Below are 16,136 nucleotides of genomic sequence, written 5' to 3'. Positions count from 1 at the left end.
GTACATTTTTTGTCGCAGGAGGGTTATTCACAAAATGCCAGATAATCAAAATTAAGCAGCGTCTAGTCAGCTACAAATGCCCTTCATACATCTGTATTCTAAACGATGATAAATTTGGTACCTTTTATAAGTATGGCTATTATGTTAATGGTGTGCGTGGGGGTAATATAATTTTAACGGATGCTTTTCAGCAAATACGAAAAATATTAAGCACAGGTTAACAAAGTAAACTGAATTTTGCCAGAAAACGTTATTCATGAAAAACGTTTGGGCAGAAAAAATTTCCAACACTGGTCACCCTAAAATACTTGTTGAAGAAATATAATGCCTGTCTCTAAGTCGAACTGAAAACAGTTTCCACTGATTTAAACTCTACAGTATTTAAAACGTGATAAATCGAACTTTCGTCAACATTTTATTTCAATTTCCCGTTTAAGTTACTAAGATTCTCCTTGCTTTTACTTTGTGATATACAGTTTAATTTCGCGGCTCCGATTTATTTAAAAATGTATATGGCAATTATCGTTTAAAAATGCTTATATTTCCTTTAAATGAGAAAAGCTTTCAAAACTTCTATTTTCACATGAAACTTTATCAATGCCCGGGTAACGTTGAAACATTTTAATCGAACATTTCTTCTTAGACGGCTTTGTCAAGGATCATAAGTTTAACTGATTATTTTACTGAAACAGTTTTCCAATAGACTCTTTCTTTCTTGATATTCTTCGCCTTTTACATTGTAGAAAGTCTAATTGAATAGGCTCTTAGACTTCGACGTCGGAGTCACTTCTAGGTTCAGTTTGTTCCTCGGCTTCCAAACTATCACAACCTTCTCTAGGAAAAAAAAACGAGCAAAATGCAGCAACATTTATGGTTTTGCCAATGTTAACGTCATGAGTAATTTAGGGCCCGAGTAATTCCCGACTCTTTAGACAAGGTCACTGTCGTTCAAAGCATGTTCCCAGTGGAAATCTCAACACTGACATCAATCGGAATGCTTGGCCGCTAACGCTAGCGAACGAAAACAAATGGGTGTTATGGCCGAACCTGTGTTTGACTAGAATCATCAAAGATTATGGCAACCTATGAGAACTGAGAAAGCCCTTGGACATTAATTTCTTGACAGCTGAACGAATTCTTCGGAAGTCCTGAGAGACATCTTTGGTTCTTGTCGCGTTTTCAGAGCTTCCACAAGTCCTTGAAGAAAGTGTAAAGACCTGTGTTTCAAATATATTGGGGCAGCAGCCTCATGGGTATTAATCTAAAGAAAAAGGGTATTTTGTGGTTTGCAGCATGCTCTTGGAGCAAACTTTTCCGTTTCCAAAATTATACTATGTAAGGAGCACCTTTTTCAAATTCCACGTCAAGAGCGCCTTATTACAAATGGTCATCGCTGCCAAAAATTCCTTCAACCCTGTATTCCTTACTTACAGGAGAGCATTACTTACTGTCAAAATGAGACTTCATATGTAAACGACCGAACACGTTCAATTTCTTTACTGGAAGACGAAGTCATACGAAATAGGAAACTAAAACTATATAAATAAACGAGAGTATGGCTTTTCCTGGTCATCTTTTCAATGTAAATTGGTACGACTGTTGATTCAGAAGCAGAATTTTTCTTCTTTTTCTGATTTCAAATTGTTGTCCTCGTTGTTATCTGGATCGTTGTCCTTTGAATCCTCAGGAAAGATGAATAAAAAAGAAGAACTTGGCAATACCCGAGTTAATACAAAAGAAAATCCGTCTAACGTTTCTAAATGAGTCTTTTGACGTTAGCAGAAAATTAGCCATAATAAGCGAGAGACTCTTTCAGTTACGTAAGCAACTTTTAAAAGCATACTGCGAAAAGAAAGGAAAGCCTGGAAAAAAAAGGAGGGGGGCTTGAACGGGACCTCTGTAATACCGGCGCAGTGCTCTGCCAGCTGAGCAATCAAAGCCAATGGTAGTTGGTCATTTTGATAAGCCTGTTGTCTGAAATCTGTAAATGTCGTTTTTGGCGTTAGCTGTTTTCGACAGTTTTGTGTGGAACATGTTTTCAAATCAACTTACCCTTAATTGTCACTGAAAGTGGGAACTGGTGAAATAATCAGTGCTCCAATGTTGCTTTATGGGGTCTGTTAAGAATTACTTTCATGATAATAGTAATAATAATAATAATAATAATAATAATAATAATAATAATAATAATAATAATAATAATAAAATCAATAAAAAAAGGACAGGAGGTTTCCCAAAATCGTTGTATCAAGACTAAAACTATTATTTTTGTTTCTACTTTGGATAGTTCATTTTCACATTGACTAACGTTTATCTTTCAGAGGGTTTAACGGCACAAGGACGTTCGTAATACATGTATAAAGCTTTAAGGTTCGAGTGATGTCATTATTCACACACATCCATCGATTTTAAACTTTATTTGCACTATTGATATTGCTGAGCTTAAAAAATCAGTTAATCCATGAAAGCCCCCATAAAACGGGATCATACCTTTAAACCTTTCACATGCAGGCCCTACGAGCCTATGTTAATATCTGGTACAATTATCGACCATAATAAAAGTTAACTCGAATTAACTAATCGCCTTGTTTTTTTCTATTGAAAGAGAAGATTTAAGATTAAGAGGTCTATACTGTCGTAAATTAACCCGGCTTGTGCATGAAGCAATTACAGTTCAACGAACTCAATCGAGACCACCCAACATTGATCAGCCAATCACAGGTCACGTTTACAACAAAGGAGTCTGGCCTTGGTAGTTTGTAAACCAATCAAAAACGAAAACATTTCTTTAAATTTCAGTGTCAGTTTTTTCGGTGGCCCCGGTTGAGTTCATTGCACTGTAAAAGTAGTGCTACTCCTCCCCGGATGGGATGCTGGTCCATCGCAGGGCTACCATTAGCAGTATGTGGCCGGTAACCAATTGTATACCAGATTGAAGAGAGGCAAGGTGGAATTTTTTTTTTCTTGGTGCCAGGTTGTGGAGGTATTGAAGTAGCGAGAAAACAAGACCACAATACAAAGGTCAACCTTGCCTCAATGACCCTGCGATTTTCCGATTAAAAGTCCCATACGCTTACCACAACACAATCGAACCTCCACTCACTGTTCTATGGTTCTATATATTTATAATTTATCTCAAATTGTTCATTTTTGCGTGCTCTTTGGTTACAGGATGAAGAGATTTGATAAAATGTCCTTGCTAGCTTAAACTTATTATTTGAAAGCAACTAATGCAAAAAACGGATTTGTCCTGGCTTAGCTTAACTCTTCCTTGAGCAACCGGGGCCTATATTATATCCGATTAAGAAGTTCTTGGGTAAAATACAAGCCTTTTTTTATCAGAAATTATAACTTAAATAAGCCACTTGTCGTGTTCTCGGAGACGTACGATCTTGATATTTATATCCAGGATTTGACATTTCAGAGAAATTAATTCTTTTTATCTGTTCAAATAGCACTTGATTAAACTTAGTTGGTATAGACAGACTATTACAGGTAAATTTTTCGTGACAAAAAATTGTCCTAAATGTTCTTGAGTTTGCGAAGAATTTGTTGAAACTCTTTTTTTTTGTAGAAAAGGCACCAGCGATATGAAAAGCAAAAAGGAAGCAAAATATGCAAAACATTGACGTAGTAAAGTGTCTGCAGAGTCTCTAGTTTGGCGAAAAGAGTAATTTCTAACCTAACTATACTTTAATTAATATCAAGATGCACCAGGACGTTATATTAGACTAACCTTTTAAATAAAACTCTCTTTTTCTACATTTCTAAACATTTTGCAAAATATCCTTCGTCTTTAAAACATTCTAATTAAAACAATCCTTACAAAAACTGACATACAAATTGACCTATTTAGTTCCATAAAGTATTAAAGTCCAAGACTCTATTATTCCCGAGTTATCCTTTCCATATTTGTCTGGTTCAACATAGTAGGCTTGTGATGATTTTTGTTCATCAGCTTGGTGCGATATCCTTCTGCGCTCTAACTCCTCTACTTCACCATTGAACTCTCCAAATACTTCAGGTGTTGTATCTGCATAATCATCCATATCATCCATTTCTTCATCGTCAGAAGACAGGCTCCTAACAACTCTAGAAAGATCAGTTTTTCCATTTGTAATTTGAGATTCTAAGAGCTCTAAATCATCTATATCACCGTGGTTTATATCTTCCTTAACTCGTGCTAGAATTTTCGCGTTGGATTTTTGAGAATTTGGATCCTTGGACAGGCGTGACAGTTGGTCTTCTAATGCTTCTTGTAAGACCTCCAAGTCCTTGCCGTTGTATTTAGAAACTAAAGAATCCTGATCACCACTAGGGTTGCTGTCTACGTTAACATCCTGTAAAGAGTTGCTTTCGTCATGGTTTCCATTGCTATCCGGGTCGTTGTCCTCTGACACTGACTTCAACTTATCAACAGCCAGATAATGTGCGAGAGTTTTGTCTTCTCTTTCCCTTTTATTAGCTTGTGTGGCATTTTCTGGACAATTCCCCTTGCTAGAAATTGATGAATTATTCCTTGAATCCGAGGAAAAATTGGCGCAAAGTCTTGTCTTCTCTCTAATAATGTCTTTCATAGCGGCTCCAAAGTCTGTCACTAAATCGTCGCTCTCTTCGTCACTTCCATCAGCCTCTTTTACATTTTGTAAGAAATCGTCTCCATCTCCATCGCCAAATTTGTTTTCTTTTACATCTTCGTCGTCTGCTTCGAAGGTGTCGCCTTCCCTTTCAAAGTCCGTCGGTATTTTCATTACTTTCATCACTGGTTTTTCCGAACCAGAAATAGAGGTGTCTTCCTTTTGAATATCACTGCAGTTTTTGGACCGCACACAGCGAAAAGATTGAAATTTTACTATCTGAAATTCTTCCACATGTTCTGATCCGTTTTGATCAAGATAGTCTCCACTCCCCGAGTCCATATCATTTCCACTCTCTCCAATGCCACTTCCACTGGCGTCTGTTCTACGAGTAGCTTCTTGAGTATCTTTAAGTATTTTGAAGAACTGAATGCGTCTGTGTTTATTTGTTTTAACTCTTAGCAAGCGTTTATGTGGTTCTTCTAGAGTTGTTCTATTGTTCCCAAGTTTTGTATTATTGGGGATTGTATCCACTTCTTTTTTACCCACGACAGTATGATTAAATGTGTTGAACGGTAAACCATGTATCGTGGACCCATTTTGCATGTCCTTGCTTTGCCCGATACCCTTCGTTAGTTGCAAGATTTTTTGGTTGTTTTCTGAAGAGGACTCAATATCAAATAGTCTTCCAATGGCAGGATTTTTCAAGGCCTCCAAGGCAATTCTCGTCACCAATGGATTTTTCTGAATTTCTGATATCAACTTTCTGATGAGATCAAGGGCTGTAGCATTGTCAGATGCATTTCTATTCATAAAGACAGAGGCACTCGAAGTGTTCAAATTTTTCATTAGATTGGGTGCTATGGTTGAAGTCGAGTTCAATTTGTTTGATGACGTTTTCTGAGGCTTCAAAATTTTCTTTCCGTCACTGATTTCTTTCTTCAAAGCGTCTTTAAAATTTTTTTGTTTTTTCTTAAGAGCTGTTTTCGAATACACTTTCTTGGATGATGTATATTTCTTCGACGACTTTTTGTCACCTTGATCTTTAACTACACTAGCATTTGTTTGGATATGTTTTTGTTTCGAATCTTTCGCTATTTGCTTTACTTTCCTTGTTTTAGGTTTGCTATTCTTTTCAGTTTTCGAATAATGTTTCTGCATGTGTGCTGCTCTGTGTTCTTTTGTTTTCACGCCGTGATACCTCACTGACCCATTCTTTTTACTAAGCCTTACTCGAGGCTTAGAAAGAATGTGATGAGCGTTCTTTAGGTGTGCGAGCTTTGCAAACCCGTCTCCATTGAAGACCGTTCCAGCTGTATCTTCCATCGTTTTCAAAATATGGTCCTGTGGATAACCTTTTTGGGGTGTGAAATTTGGCGTTTCCTTTTGCTGATATTTGCCTGTGCTGTCCAAAAATATTCTCGTTACATCCTCTTCGTCTCCTTTTGTGAGCTTCTCCAGATAGTGCTGACGATTATTGTTGTCATTGTCAGTAACAATCAAAGTCCACATTCCTCTAGGATCCTCACCCCAGCAATGTACTGTCATAAAAACCCAATTCTAAAGGAAACAAACTGACTTTTAGTAGGTGATAAATGGAAATGAAAGAAATTTAAACGAACGAACTACCCATTAGACTGCACTAAAGGTAGTTTGTAAAACGTATTATTTGTGGCAATCTTAATTCTAAGCAGGAAAGAAGTCCTTGCATGTCTTGAATGACTATTTTCCCTTCTCGTCGTAAATACTGACACGTTTCAGAAATAGTTGCATAAAAATTTAAATAATGTTACAAATTGTAACCAGTAAAAACATTGCCGACTTATAACGGTATCATAGAGTGGCTACTCTATTAAGGAATCTTCCAATTTAAAATCTGCAGCTGTCTATAATCACTAGGACCATCTAATATTAAGCTCCGTTTTAGTGCCCGGGTTAAATAGCAGCGAGCATGTTAGTTTACATACACTGATACTATTCACTGTGACAGACGCAACGTTATCTGCCATGCCGGGGCTGATAAAAATGAAGGATTTTACTGCCCAACTTACCTTGAGTCCTCGGGCCGAATGGTCATTCCGTCTGGTGGCCAATAGTTGGCTTCTTGTGCCAGATGGTGAGATTAGTGTAATGCTCAAATCTCCTCTATGACGATGTTGCAATGTGATGTTGAGTTGTACATGTTCTAGTTTTCTTATTTCTGAGGCGGTACTTGAACATGCCGACGTGTTGGCTGATAGAATAAGACTCCCAGAGGCCCGAATAAATCTGTTGGATTATAATGTAATTGTAAAAAGTAAGAAAATTTTACTTCTGACCAGAATATGAAATAGATGAGGGAGTGAGGTTTTAAAGAAAGTGTTGTGCTGAGTCATTGAGGTAGTGGAAACGAATATTTGGTTTTATTTGGTCAGAGGGCTAACACTCGAAACGTCAGCTCTCGAATCTCTTTACGATGGCCAAGCCGTACCTTATAAACTCCGCTGATAAAACCGAATATTAGAATATGAAATAAATAATTCGAGTGGTTGTCTTAATGTACCTTTAAATCTTTAACAACTAACAGTGCAAGAAGTAAAATATACATCGATCAATCACGGCAGCATTTTCATAGGTTGCGCCAATGGATGCCCGTTAAATCCATTTGTATGGGTTACCTAGTTGGTTTTCCAAGTGTTTTATTTTTTTAATTTTTTTTTTAATTTTGTTTTTTGAATAGACCTTTATCTTAAACACATACAATACGAAAACCCTAAAACTCGATACTGACAACACTGTGTTGTGTGCTTCCCGAGTGTTTTACCCTAGCTATTGAGTAACTTCCTATCCACGCGGTAAAATATAGCTTGTAGTAAATACACGCGTACTATGATGAGAAGCGTCTTCTGGGGTAACAATAAGTTCGAGTCTCTTAAGTCCAATGGAACCGTTAAATAGTTTCTTCACAAACCTTGATGTAGTGTGTGCAGCTCCATGACATACTTTTTGCTTGTCTACGTTCTTCCATTTAAGTGCTTTGTGGACCATTTTATTCACGTCCAGCCTCCCGAACCCAAATTTGCGATTGTAACGTTTCCCTGCTCCGTTGATCTTCCATCCCTCATCCAGCGGACTTGTTACTTGAGACGTTTCCACGATAAGATGCTGTATGTCGCGCCATGTTAGCTTAGGACTAAAGAAAAGGCAAGGACTTTCAGTGCTTCATAATGTGTGGTTATAGGTATGTTCAGTATTTTCTTTGAATAACATGCAATTTGCTGGTTCCTTGCAAGTTTTTTTGAGTATTCTAAACATCCTAGCATCTTCCATTTCCCAGCCAGCAATTTACTATTGCGAACAACTGGCCTTATATTAGTTTCACGTACTTTTTCAGGGGGCTTACATTAGGAGAGAACTTGTTACTAGAGGAAATTTCGCGTTTCAAAACTAGGTGGATTTAACAAAAACAACATGAAATACGAAGCTCATAACAGTAGTAGGAAAGAGGAGCGTTTCAACAAGAAAGATATAAACTTACTTTGCCTCCAAGACCAGAGCCAGCATTCCTGCGGCTAGCGGCGCAGCAGATGACGTCCCCTTAAATACCTCTGTGCACTTGTGATTTAGATCCGTAGTTACCTTAAAAGAAAAGAACGTATACTCAGACTTTTGTGGCAGAAAGGCAAGAGGTATTTACGAGATAGGGAATGGAATGAGCTTTCTTTTGGTCACTCATGCGAAAAAACATTCCTGATAAACAATGCATTCTTAATAAAAAAAAATCCTCGTTATGTGCCCCAGATATATAAAAGTTTTAATAGCTTACGATTTTGTTCTCAGCTGTTTCTCTGTGTGATCCTCCAGAGAATGTGACTGCCAATGTAGACGCACAGTTCTCTGTATAATAGGTAGAAAGGCCGTGGTCACTGATGGCGCCAATCGAGATGGTGTATATACTGGTCGTGTAGCCATCGCAGTTGCAGTCGTCGTCTGTGAGACCTCCATTTCCAGTCGCCCACACATAGATGTTACCTTTACCGCCACGACCCTGGAGAACGAGACAGGTTAAGAAAGTACTTGATTAGTTGCTATCAGTGTCCAGCTCATCACTAGCAAAGAACAATGTCCAGCAAGCAAAATTAGGCTTGATTTTCACCTCGTTCTTGTAACCATTGTTTGTAAAAGACGAAGTGTGAACTCCCGAACAGTTTGGAAATGGATCATAGGAAAAAGGGCAACCCATTTTTACCCATTGGGTCGAGGGACTAATCATTAAACACAAGTTTAGACTAGGCTAGGGGAAATCTTGGTCTAAACAAGTATCTAACAAATGTTAAACAGGGCCTGCGCGATTTTTAAGTGTTATCAGAATACAATTTAGCCCAGTTAAGAAGTGGTTTATGTAGTCCTAATATTTTTATCTTCGTGTGATTATTCGAGATTGGTCTAACAACGATTCGTCCTTTTTTTTAGTAAGAAAACGCAACAGTAACAACAAAAAGAAGTATAAAACTGCTACTCTGATGGAAGTTTGGTGTTACTGTAACTTTTTCTTTGACGACCAGTGTGGCGTAGGCAAATCTTTCTGAGCCTTAAATCAAAATGTGAGCAAGCAATGTCTCCAGATGTACCCGCTCAGCGCCAATTTGAAGCGCCTTACTGGCCAAGTAACCAGGTTTGCCAAATCTCTTTCCATCATCTTTCGGCCCCCAACAGCAGCTGTAAATGTCGATGTAATCTGAACGGTAACTTAGCGAGCTTCCTTCAAGGGTATCTGTAGCTTTGCCATCTAACATACGAATACCTGTAAAATTTAAAGTATTTAAAGTCATAGACTGAATTACGCATTGGCGTCAGAAGAAAAATGTTTTGTCTTAAAGCAGCTTTTCCAAGGACAGAAAAAAAAAAAATGGTCTGTGTTGATTTGATTTCCGTTTTGACTGAGAACGTCTTTCTGAAAGTAGAACTTATGAAGTTTTTCCGCCATTTCCTAGCTTCTAAAAGACGAGGTTATATATTATTGTCAAGGAACAGATTAATTTGCTCTTTCAGGGAAGAAACTACTTCCAAGAATTGGTAAGCAGGTTAGCTGATTGATTTTAAATCAAGAGCTATTTAGGCACTATGCTGAGATTACAATTAATTCAGATTTAAAGCTTAAACTGAACGTTTAACATGAAACGACCCTGTTGAACAGGCCATTCGCATCAAAGATTTAACAACGTGGGATGATGGAAATCAGTTCGTCCAACGTGATCCAACGTGGTCAATGAAGCCCGACACGTCCTATCTAATCAATAGCGTTGGACGTTGTTATATCGCGATGATGGGTTCGTTTGGCCAGACCTTCAGTCAGGCAAACTATATGGGAGTAATACCTGAAAGTTTCTATCGTTATAGGCCTGGATTGTTGTCATATTCTAATTTGAAGTAAGTTTCTTGAGAGTTGCATACTCTTGAAGAGAAATGCATTCATATAAAACGCCTCACCTCCAATACTGGCATTAAAGGACACTCCTACCCCGCAGATGCCGTTATCTGCTTGGGCTGCCACTTCGCCTGCGCATTTTGTGCCATGGCTATACAACATTAGACAAAAGAGGCTAGTTAATTGATTGACCCTAGTGTTAGCTAGACTTTCAGTAGCTAAAGACCCTGAAGATGACTTCTGTACAGGTTGTCGAAACGTCAGTCAGTGATAATGTGACAAACAACAGTCTCTTCCAACATTACCTACACCCGCCATCATACCAAACAGACCAACGAGTATGTACATGTAATTGAACCTAATCATACCGAGGTGGTTCTTGATTGTTTGTTGTATAAAAAGGTATTTTCTTAGCCAAAATTGGACTGCAGACGAAAACAACGATTTTGTAGACAAGTTAGGTTTTGTAATCTAATCTAATCGAATCTAATATAGTCTAATCTAGCTTCAATCAGTGTCAACGCCATAAAAAGGGGTCCTTTTAAAGACTATCTTGCGAGCCACTAGATTTCCTATACAAGGTTAGTATCATTTAATAAATGGTTAATTGTACTGTTTTTGGTTGCTCCTGCCTTTATTTGCAATTCGCCTTTCTTAATAATATAAGGCGCCATTACACGGCAAATTCAAGGCTGCAAATTCGTAATGGAAGTTACAATTTCAGGAGTATCAATGTGGCAAAATAGTTTTCCGGTATGAGGACAGGGAGGTATTTTTTTGCATGAATTTTGCCGTGCGAAGTGCCTTTCGTTTTACCAGTTTTCCAGGCTTTCATCACGAGGCTTTGGATCTCCATCAAAGTCATTGAAGTCAAAGCTTGCGTCGGGATCCTAAAAGAGACAATAGGTTTGATTCTCCATACTATGTAAAGTTAAGGCCCAACCAACCGAACTGTTCGTTTCAGATAGAGACCTTATTAGACTGACCATCAAACGGTCTCATTACAATGGATTCTGAATGTCATGATTTTTCCGTAGAGGTTTGCCCAAGTACCAGACTGGTCAGTTTTGTAAAACTTTGGGCGCTCCATATTGGTGGATAGTTCTGTTCTTGGCAATTCCCCATCTCTCTGTCTCTAACAAAGTGATACACGATTTTCAAGCTGCTACTTTCTAATTATATTCAAGTTCTTGGCAGTTCCCATTAAGACATTTTACTTTGTAATTATATTAGTAGTTCCCATCAGGATATTTCCTGCAAAAAGCGACTGCATAGCCTTAGAAATCCGTTTTAGTAGCAGGTGTTACTTCTTTTACAATTGCGACAAGCACCACCCGTAAATTATTCTTGAATTCCCCCCAATCTACATTTCATTTAACCGACTGCTCTAAGCCTAAGATATGAAAAAACTTACATAGTTGCTTTTCAGATCCGGATGGGTATGGTCTACTCCTAGAAATGCAAAAAGGGAACTTCTTAGATGTGCAGAAGAATATTTGAATAATCCAGATATAACTGAAATAACAGCAAAATTGCCGTAAATTTTGAATGGTCCCCAATGGCACAAACTCGGAAACTATCACATCTGTCAAATCTGGCTAACCACGCGACAGACTTTTAAAGCCACCTGCCGTAACGGTGCTTATCATATGCACATACACTCCCCAAGTCAGACTTCATTTATTCCATCCGAGAAGTTTCTATCCAAGATGTTCTAAAGAGAAAAAATTCACGCACGTGCTTTAAACGTTTATACCACACGCGCCAGCTTTTGCACGCACGTATTTCCATTGACACGCATTTTTTCTTGGCGGGCTTACATGTCGTCTTCCGTAAATTAAATATTAGAGAGTTTTAAAAGTAGCTGCTACGGTGATGGCGACGGCTACGAGAACTTCAAAACAAAACAGGATTTAATTAGCAAAACCCAGGCCCTGCACATGCGTTATCTATTGTGGTACATTTCTGTACCGTCCTCGGCAAAAAACAAACAAACAAACAAAAAAGATAAATGACCTATTTCAAGGTTTTTGGAGAACGTGAGAACTAGAAGGTAAATTTTTCTACCAATTCTGTCCGGATGAGTTGGCCACATCAAGGCCAAGTTGAACGAGTTGGAATCATCGCGAGGTAGTGCAAGGAACACTAACTTTTATTTTCATGTGACGTTTTCGTTGGCGTTGCCGTCGTCTTTGTTTAAAGTCAGATACTCCACTTACTATCATCTTCACTAAGCTTCAATAAATTTTACTAATGTTAAATTTAATTTAAAGCTCCTTACAAAACTCACCATCATCCAGGACCGACACCACGACTCCTTTTCCAGAATACCCTTGAGCCCAGACTGGTAATACGTTGATATCAATCCCGCTTGGACCAGAAGATTGGCCGATATTTTGCTAATGGTAAATCAGATGGCAATCATTTTACCCTCTACGTTACTCTATAACTATCTTTTGTATTCTACCCTTACGAATGTAACGACTGTAAGACTGACAGCTTGTAGATCAGGGTTTAGAGGAGCGAAAAATAATTTTCAGCAAACGATACACGTATTTTTTTCTACGGAGGTGGATGAAAAGATCAGAAGAAGTGGAAACAGAAAACAACTGAGGTGGGATTCAATGAGGATGTAATTTGGGCATTTTTTTATTGTGGAGAGCACGGTTAAAGTTCTTGTTTGTTACTGGCCAAGAAATCCGAATTGGGTGTACGAAAAGACGTTGAGATCGCTTCCTCACGCTGGCGCACCAGCCTAATATGAAACATCGGCCAGAATTACCAAGGTTACCTTGGCTTTCGATACCAGCGGTCAGATTCACGATGTACTCTTGATTAATTTACGATACATCCTAAGTATTGTATTCTGAACAATTCCCTACTATTAAGAAACAATCCTTGGAATACACCTTTACTCTGGAAGGCTTCGTGAATTGCCATGGCCCGGATTGTTCGTATTCGGTTTCCCTTCATCCAGAGTTGGGTAATTTTTCCTCCAGTTGTTTTTCACTACTGTTTGTCCCTTTTTAATTTTCGTCTCTAAATGAAACTAAAATCCTCAATGCCTCTTTTTGAGATTATCATTGATTTCGTAAGGAATCTTATGAAATGAGACGATTGAGAGTCATTGAGGTTGCGAACGGTAGGAACGTAAGCAAAAAAAGTATTAATTATTGCTATTGTTGCATTTTTTCTTCGTAACTGATAGGATTTAAAAACACTAGTTTAATTGTTTCTAAATTGCACTGGCGGCGTCAAAACACGTCAAAAGAGAAACATTGGAAGAAGAGAATGTGTAGACTTCGAGAACCCATCGGTTCCGTGATGTATGTGACGGTAACGCTCCTTGTTGTCTAAGGTTCATTTTACTTACTAGGTACCACTGATCTTTGTAGAAAGGATCACGGATAGTGACTGCGGTATCTTGTCTTAGTCTCTCTACCGATCTCTGTACCAATTCATCCTCGCCAGGTATAAAGTCACGCTTGCTCCGTTCTAGGATTCTTTGCTGTTCTACCCATTTTACCTAAGAATCAGAATAATAGAAGACATTGTTTCAAGTTGAATTCGAGGTCAGTGAAAATGTTTAGTGTTAATGACTACTGCTATGCACAGACACAAATCAAAAGGTTGTGTTGAAGACAGAGAACAGGATAATCATGTTTGCCAGAGAAGATGGTATCATGGTTTCTTGGTGTAAGCGACTTGTACGTATATCATACAAGGTTGGAATTGCGCTTTTTTCGTTTCTGCAATCATTTTGAATCATGTATTGGGCCGGTTTCAACTTTTTCAATGAAATGATTGAATGAAAAGCATTTCAAGACACAACTGTTACGAGATATTTGAGTTTTTCCTTCTTAGTGTTGGTTTGCAAGATTTAATAGAATCTTATTAACGGGGAATGGGATTAAAAAACTAACGGGTAAGTAATTAAAGTTACTCAGTCAGCCATGGTAAAAACATCAATAAAAAATACAAGGTGTAATTTATAACAAAATTTTATTACTGCTTTATATGATTGCTTTGTGGGAATCCGATGATTGCAACAAGCGATTGATTTACTTTTATAACTGGTTAGCGGGCATAATTTTTATGTGAAAATTCTTTCTTGTGATAGCAACATAGCAATACCGAGAGTGAAGAGGTGGAGAATCGGAGTACCCAGATGTCAGTATTTACTGAACAAGTTAAAGTTATAAACACTTAACGTTCTATATTGAGATGTTCTGAAAGAAAATTTTGCAATAAACGCAAAACGTCTGCGTCATTTCAAAATAAGCTGTTGCTCTTCTCCGTGCTTGCATCAGTGGTTCCTGGTACTAACAAATAGTTTTCTTTACCGTTGAAAGTTAATTAACGTAAAGCTGAAAATTTGGTAAAGTAGGCGAAGAAAAGAAACACAACCTATATGAAACTAGAGGTCAAATGCATGTACTGCCGGAATAACTGAAAAAAAGAAACCCTTAAAATAAGGAAAGTACGGCTTAACTTTCGCGCACGAAATTAAAATTTCGCTCTAGCACGCCCCCCGATTATCAGATTCACAAAGACAATCATATAAATGACAGGCTGCCAGCTTCCAATTGAAGGCAAACTTTCCCAGATTGGTTGTCTATTCATGGTTTTGTAACGATGTCCATAGCCGGGATTCTAAGAAGAAAACTTAAGGAACTTGTCACCCAGCATCTACAAATTTCACGAGTCGGCAATTTTTTGTCACCGTTGAGATTGGCAGTAAAGTTCCGCTCTCTTGAAGATCACAGCCGGTGTCACTACAGTCAGTGAGCAGTTAACAAAACAAGAATAAATGCAGAGAACCGTGACTTCGTGGAATTTTTCTTAGGAAAACAAAAAGGTCAGGTCCCCACCGCCGTCATCGCAAGCGAAAAGTTTGGTCTCGAGCGCTGTCATCATGAATTGTTAGTGGCGTTAGTGATTTCAGATTTCTATTGTCTAGCGGCAATGGGCAATGGTATTGAATTGATTTAAAATCCACCAGCAAGTCGGAAATAATAAAACAAAAATAAACGGATGAAACCTTACCCTGGGCTCAGATAACAAGGTCTCGATATGTTCGTCCAAACTTCTTCGCGATCTTTCTCGGGCACTGTGTTTGACAAAGTGATAGTAACCTGGAAGGCTTCCTATCTGCGAAAAACAAAGCAACAGTATTGACATGTTTACAGTTGGTGATCCTTAAAATGTGACATGATTTCTGGTACCATGTCTTTATAATAATCAAGGGAAGAAAACCGGTCGCCGGTCGCGCTGCCCTCGACTAAACAAATAAATTAAGCGTTTGAAGATCTCGCAGGAAATAACCTCTTTCATAAACAAAATCAGGGTTAAAAAAGTTCAGATCTCTCGCATCGTTGGCAAGTTGATCGAGTCTTGCGTGAAGCACCTACCTGTCCCTGATTCACAAAGCCGTGTTTTTGCGCGATATCGTTCACCTCTTCGATATCATCATGATCTATGTGAACGGCCCAAGAGTTCGTGAAATGAACGTCTTCGTCGCTTTCTTCATTCGTATTCGCTAGAACAAACCATGCCAGAAGAAAGACGACCACCGAAGCTTGCATATCGATGTGCTAGACATTGGGGATGGAGTTCCGTAATACTCCAGGAGAACCCGTCTGACATTAAGTGCTGCCAGTCATTTTTTATTCTTACTCAATGGAACTTCAGCCTCGTTTTGATTCGTCTTCAAGTGCGATATTAGACACCGTTACATACCATATATGGTAACTGCGTCCAAAGCGCGCGAAATGCATTCATTCATTGGAAAGTCAATAAAACCAGAATGAAACACGAACACAACTAAAATTCGAGTAAATTCTTAGAGTTACTTTCTCTTGGTTCAAAATGCGTTTGAATCCACTCATCAACATTTTTCATTGTACTTTACTAACATTCTAGTTAACGCGGCTTCGAAGTGTTACGAGCATTACAGACCTAATTTTCAACGCTCGGTTTATTTTCATTTGCCTAAAGCGGTACTTTTCGCATGCAAACCCACCTTTTTATATCTCCCCAGGACAACAGATTTAAATCTTAAGTCATCGAATGCGTTGCTAACTCTTCCGTTTGTATACTATGGACGAAATTTCTAAGCTGTGGCGATTCAAAGGAAAGTTATCCAGTAGTAG

General features: G+C 38.3%; 1 protein-coding gene across 1 annotated transcript; it reads right to left on the bottom strand.

Annotated features, from left to right (window-relative positions):
• Window positions 1–2,400: 2,400 nt before the first annotated feature.
• LOC146455578 (uncharacterized) lies at window positions 2,401–15,647 on the bottom strand. The gene is made up of 13 exons (XM_085094094.1): window positions 15,396–15,647; window positions 15,031–15,135; window positions 13,358–13,510; window positions 12,275–12,383; window positions 11,399–11,436; window positions 10,801–10,874; window positions 10,047–10,135; window positions 9,188–9,360; window positions 8,383–8,604; window positions 8,095–8,195; window positions 7,528–7,749; window positions 6,629–6,845; window positions 2,401–6,137 (listed from the first exon to the last, which is right to left on the bottom strand). The coding sequence occupies exons 1-13, from the start codon at window positions 15,567–15,569 to the stop codon at window positions 3,849–3,851; spliced, it is 3,966 nt and encodes a 1,321-aa protein (XP_084950220.1). The 5' UTR covers window positions 15,570–15,647; the 3' UTR covers window positions 2,401–3,848.
• Between the last annotated feature and the right edge of the window lie 489 nt (window positions 15,648–16,136).

This window comes from Pavona decussata, unplaced genomic scaffold, assembly GCF_977016875.1.
Source record: "Pavona decussata unplaced genomic scaffold, jaPavDecu1.1 SCAFFOLD_272, whole genome shotgun sequence".
Lineage (NCBI taxonomy): Eukaryota > Metazoa > Cnidaria > Anthozoa > Scleractinia > Agariciidae > Pavona > Pavona decussata.
This window is presented reverse-complemented; position numbering and strand designations above follow the sequence as displayed.

Bases quoted from the DNA above. Each gene is read 5' to 3' on its own strand.
- LOC146455578 (XM_085094094.1), bottom strand. From the start codon at position 15,569: ATGCAAGCTTCGGTGGTCGTCTTTCTTCTGGCATGGTTTGTTCTAGCG. The intron at 8,605-9,187 runs GTACATCTGGAG...CTCGTTCTCCAG, and splicing joins TTCAAATTGGCGCTGAGCGG to GGTCGTGGCGGTAAAGGTAA. The intron at 8,196-8,382 runs GTAAGCTATTAA...TTTTCTTTTAAG, and splicing joins AAACAGCTGAGAACAAAATC to GTAACTACGGATCTAAATCA.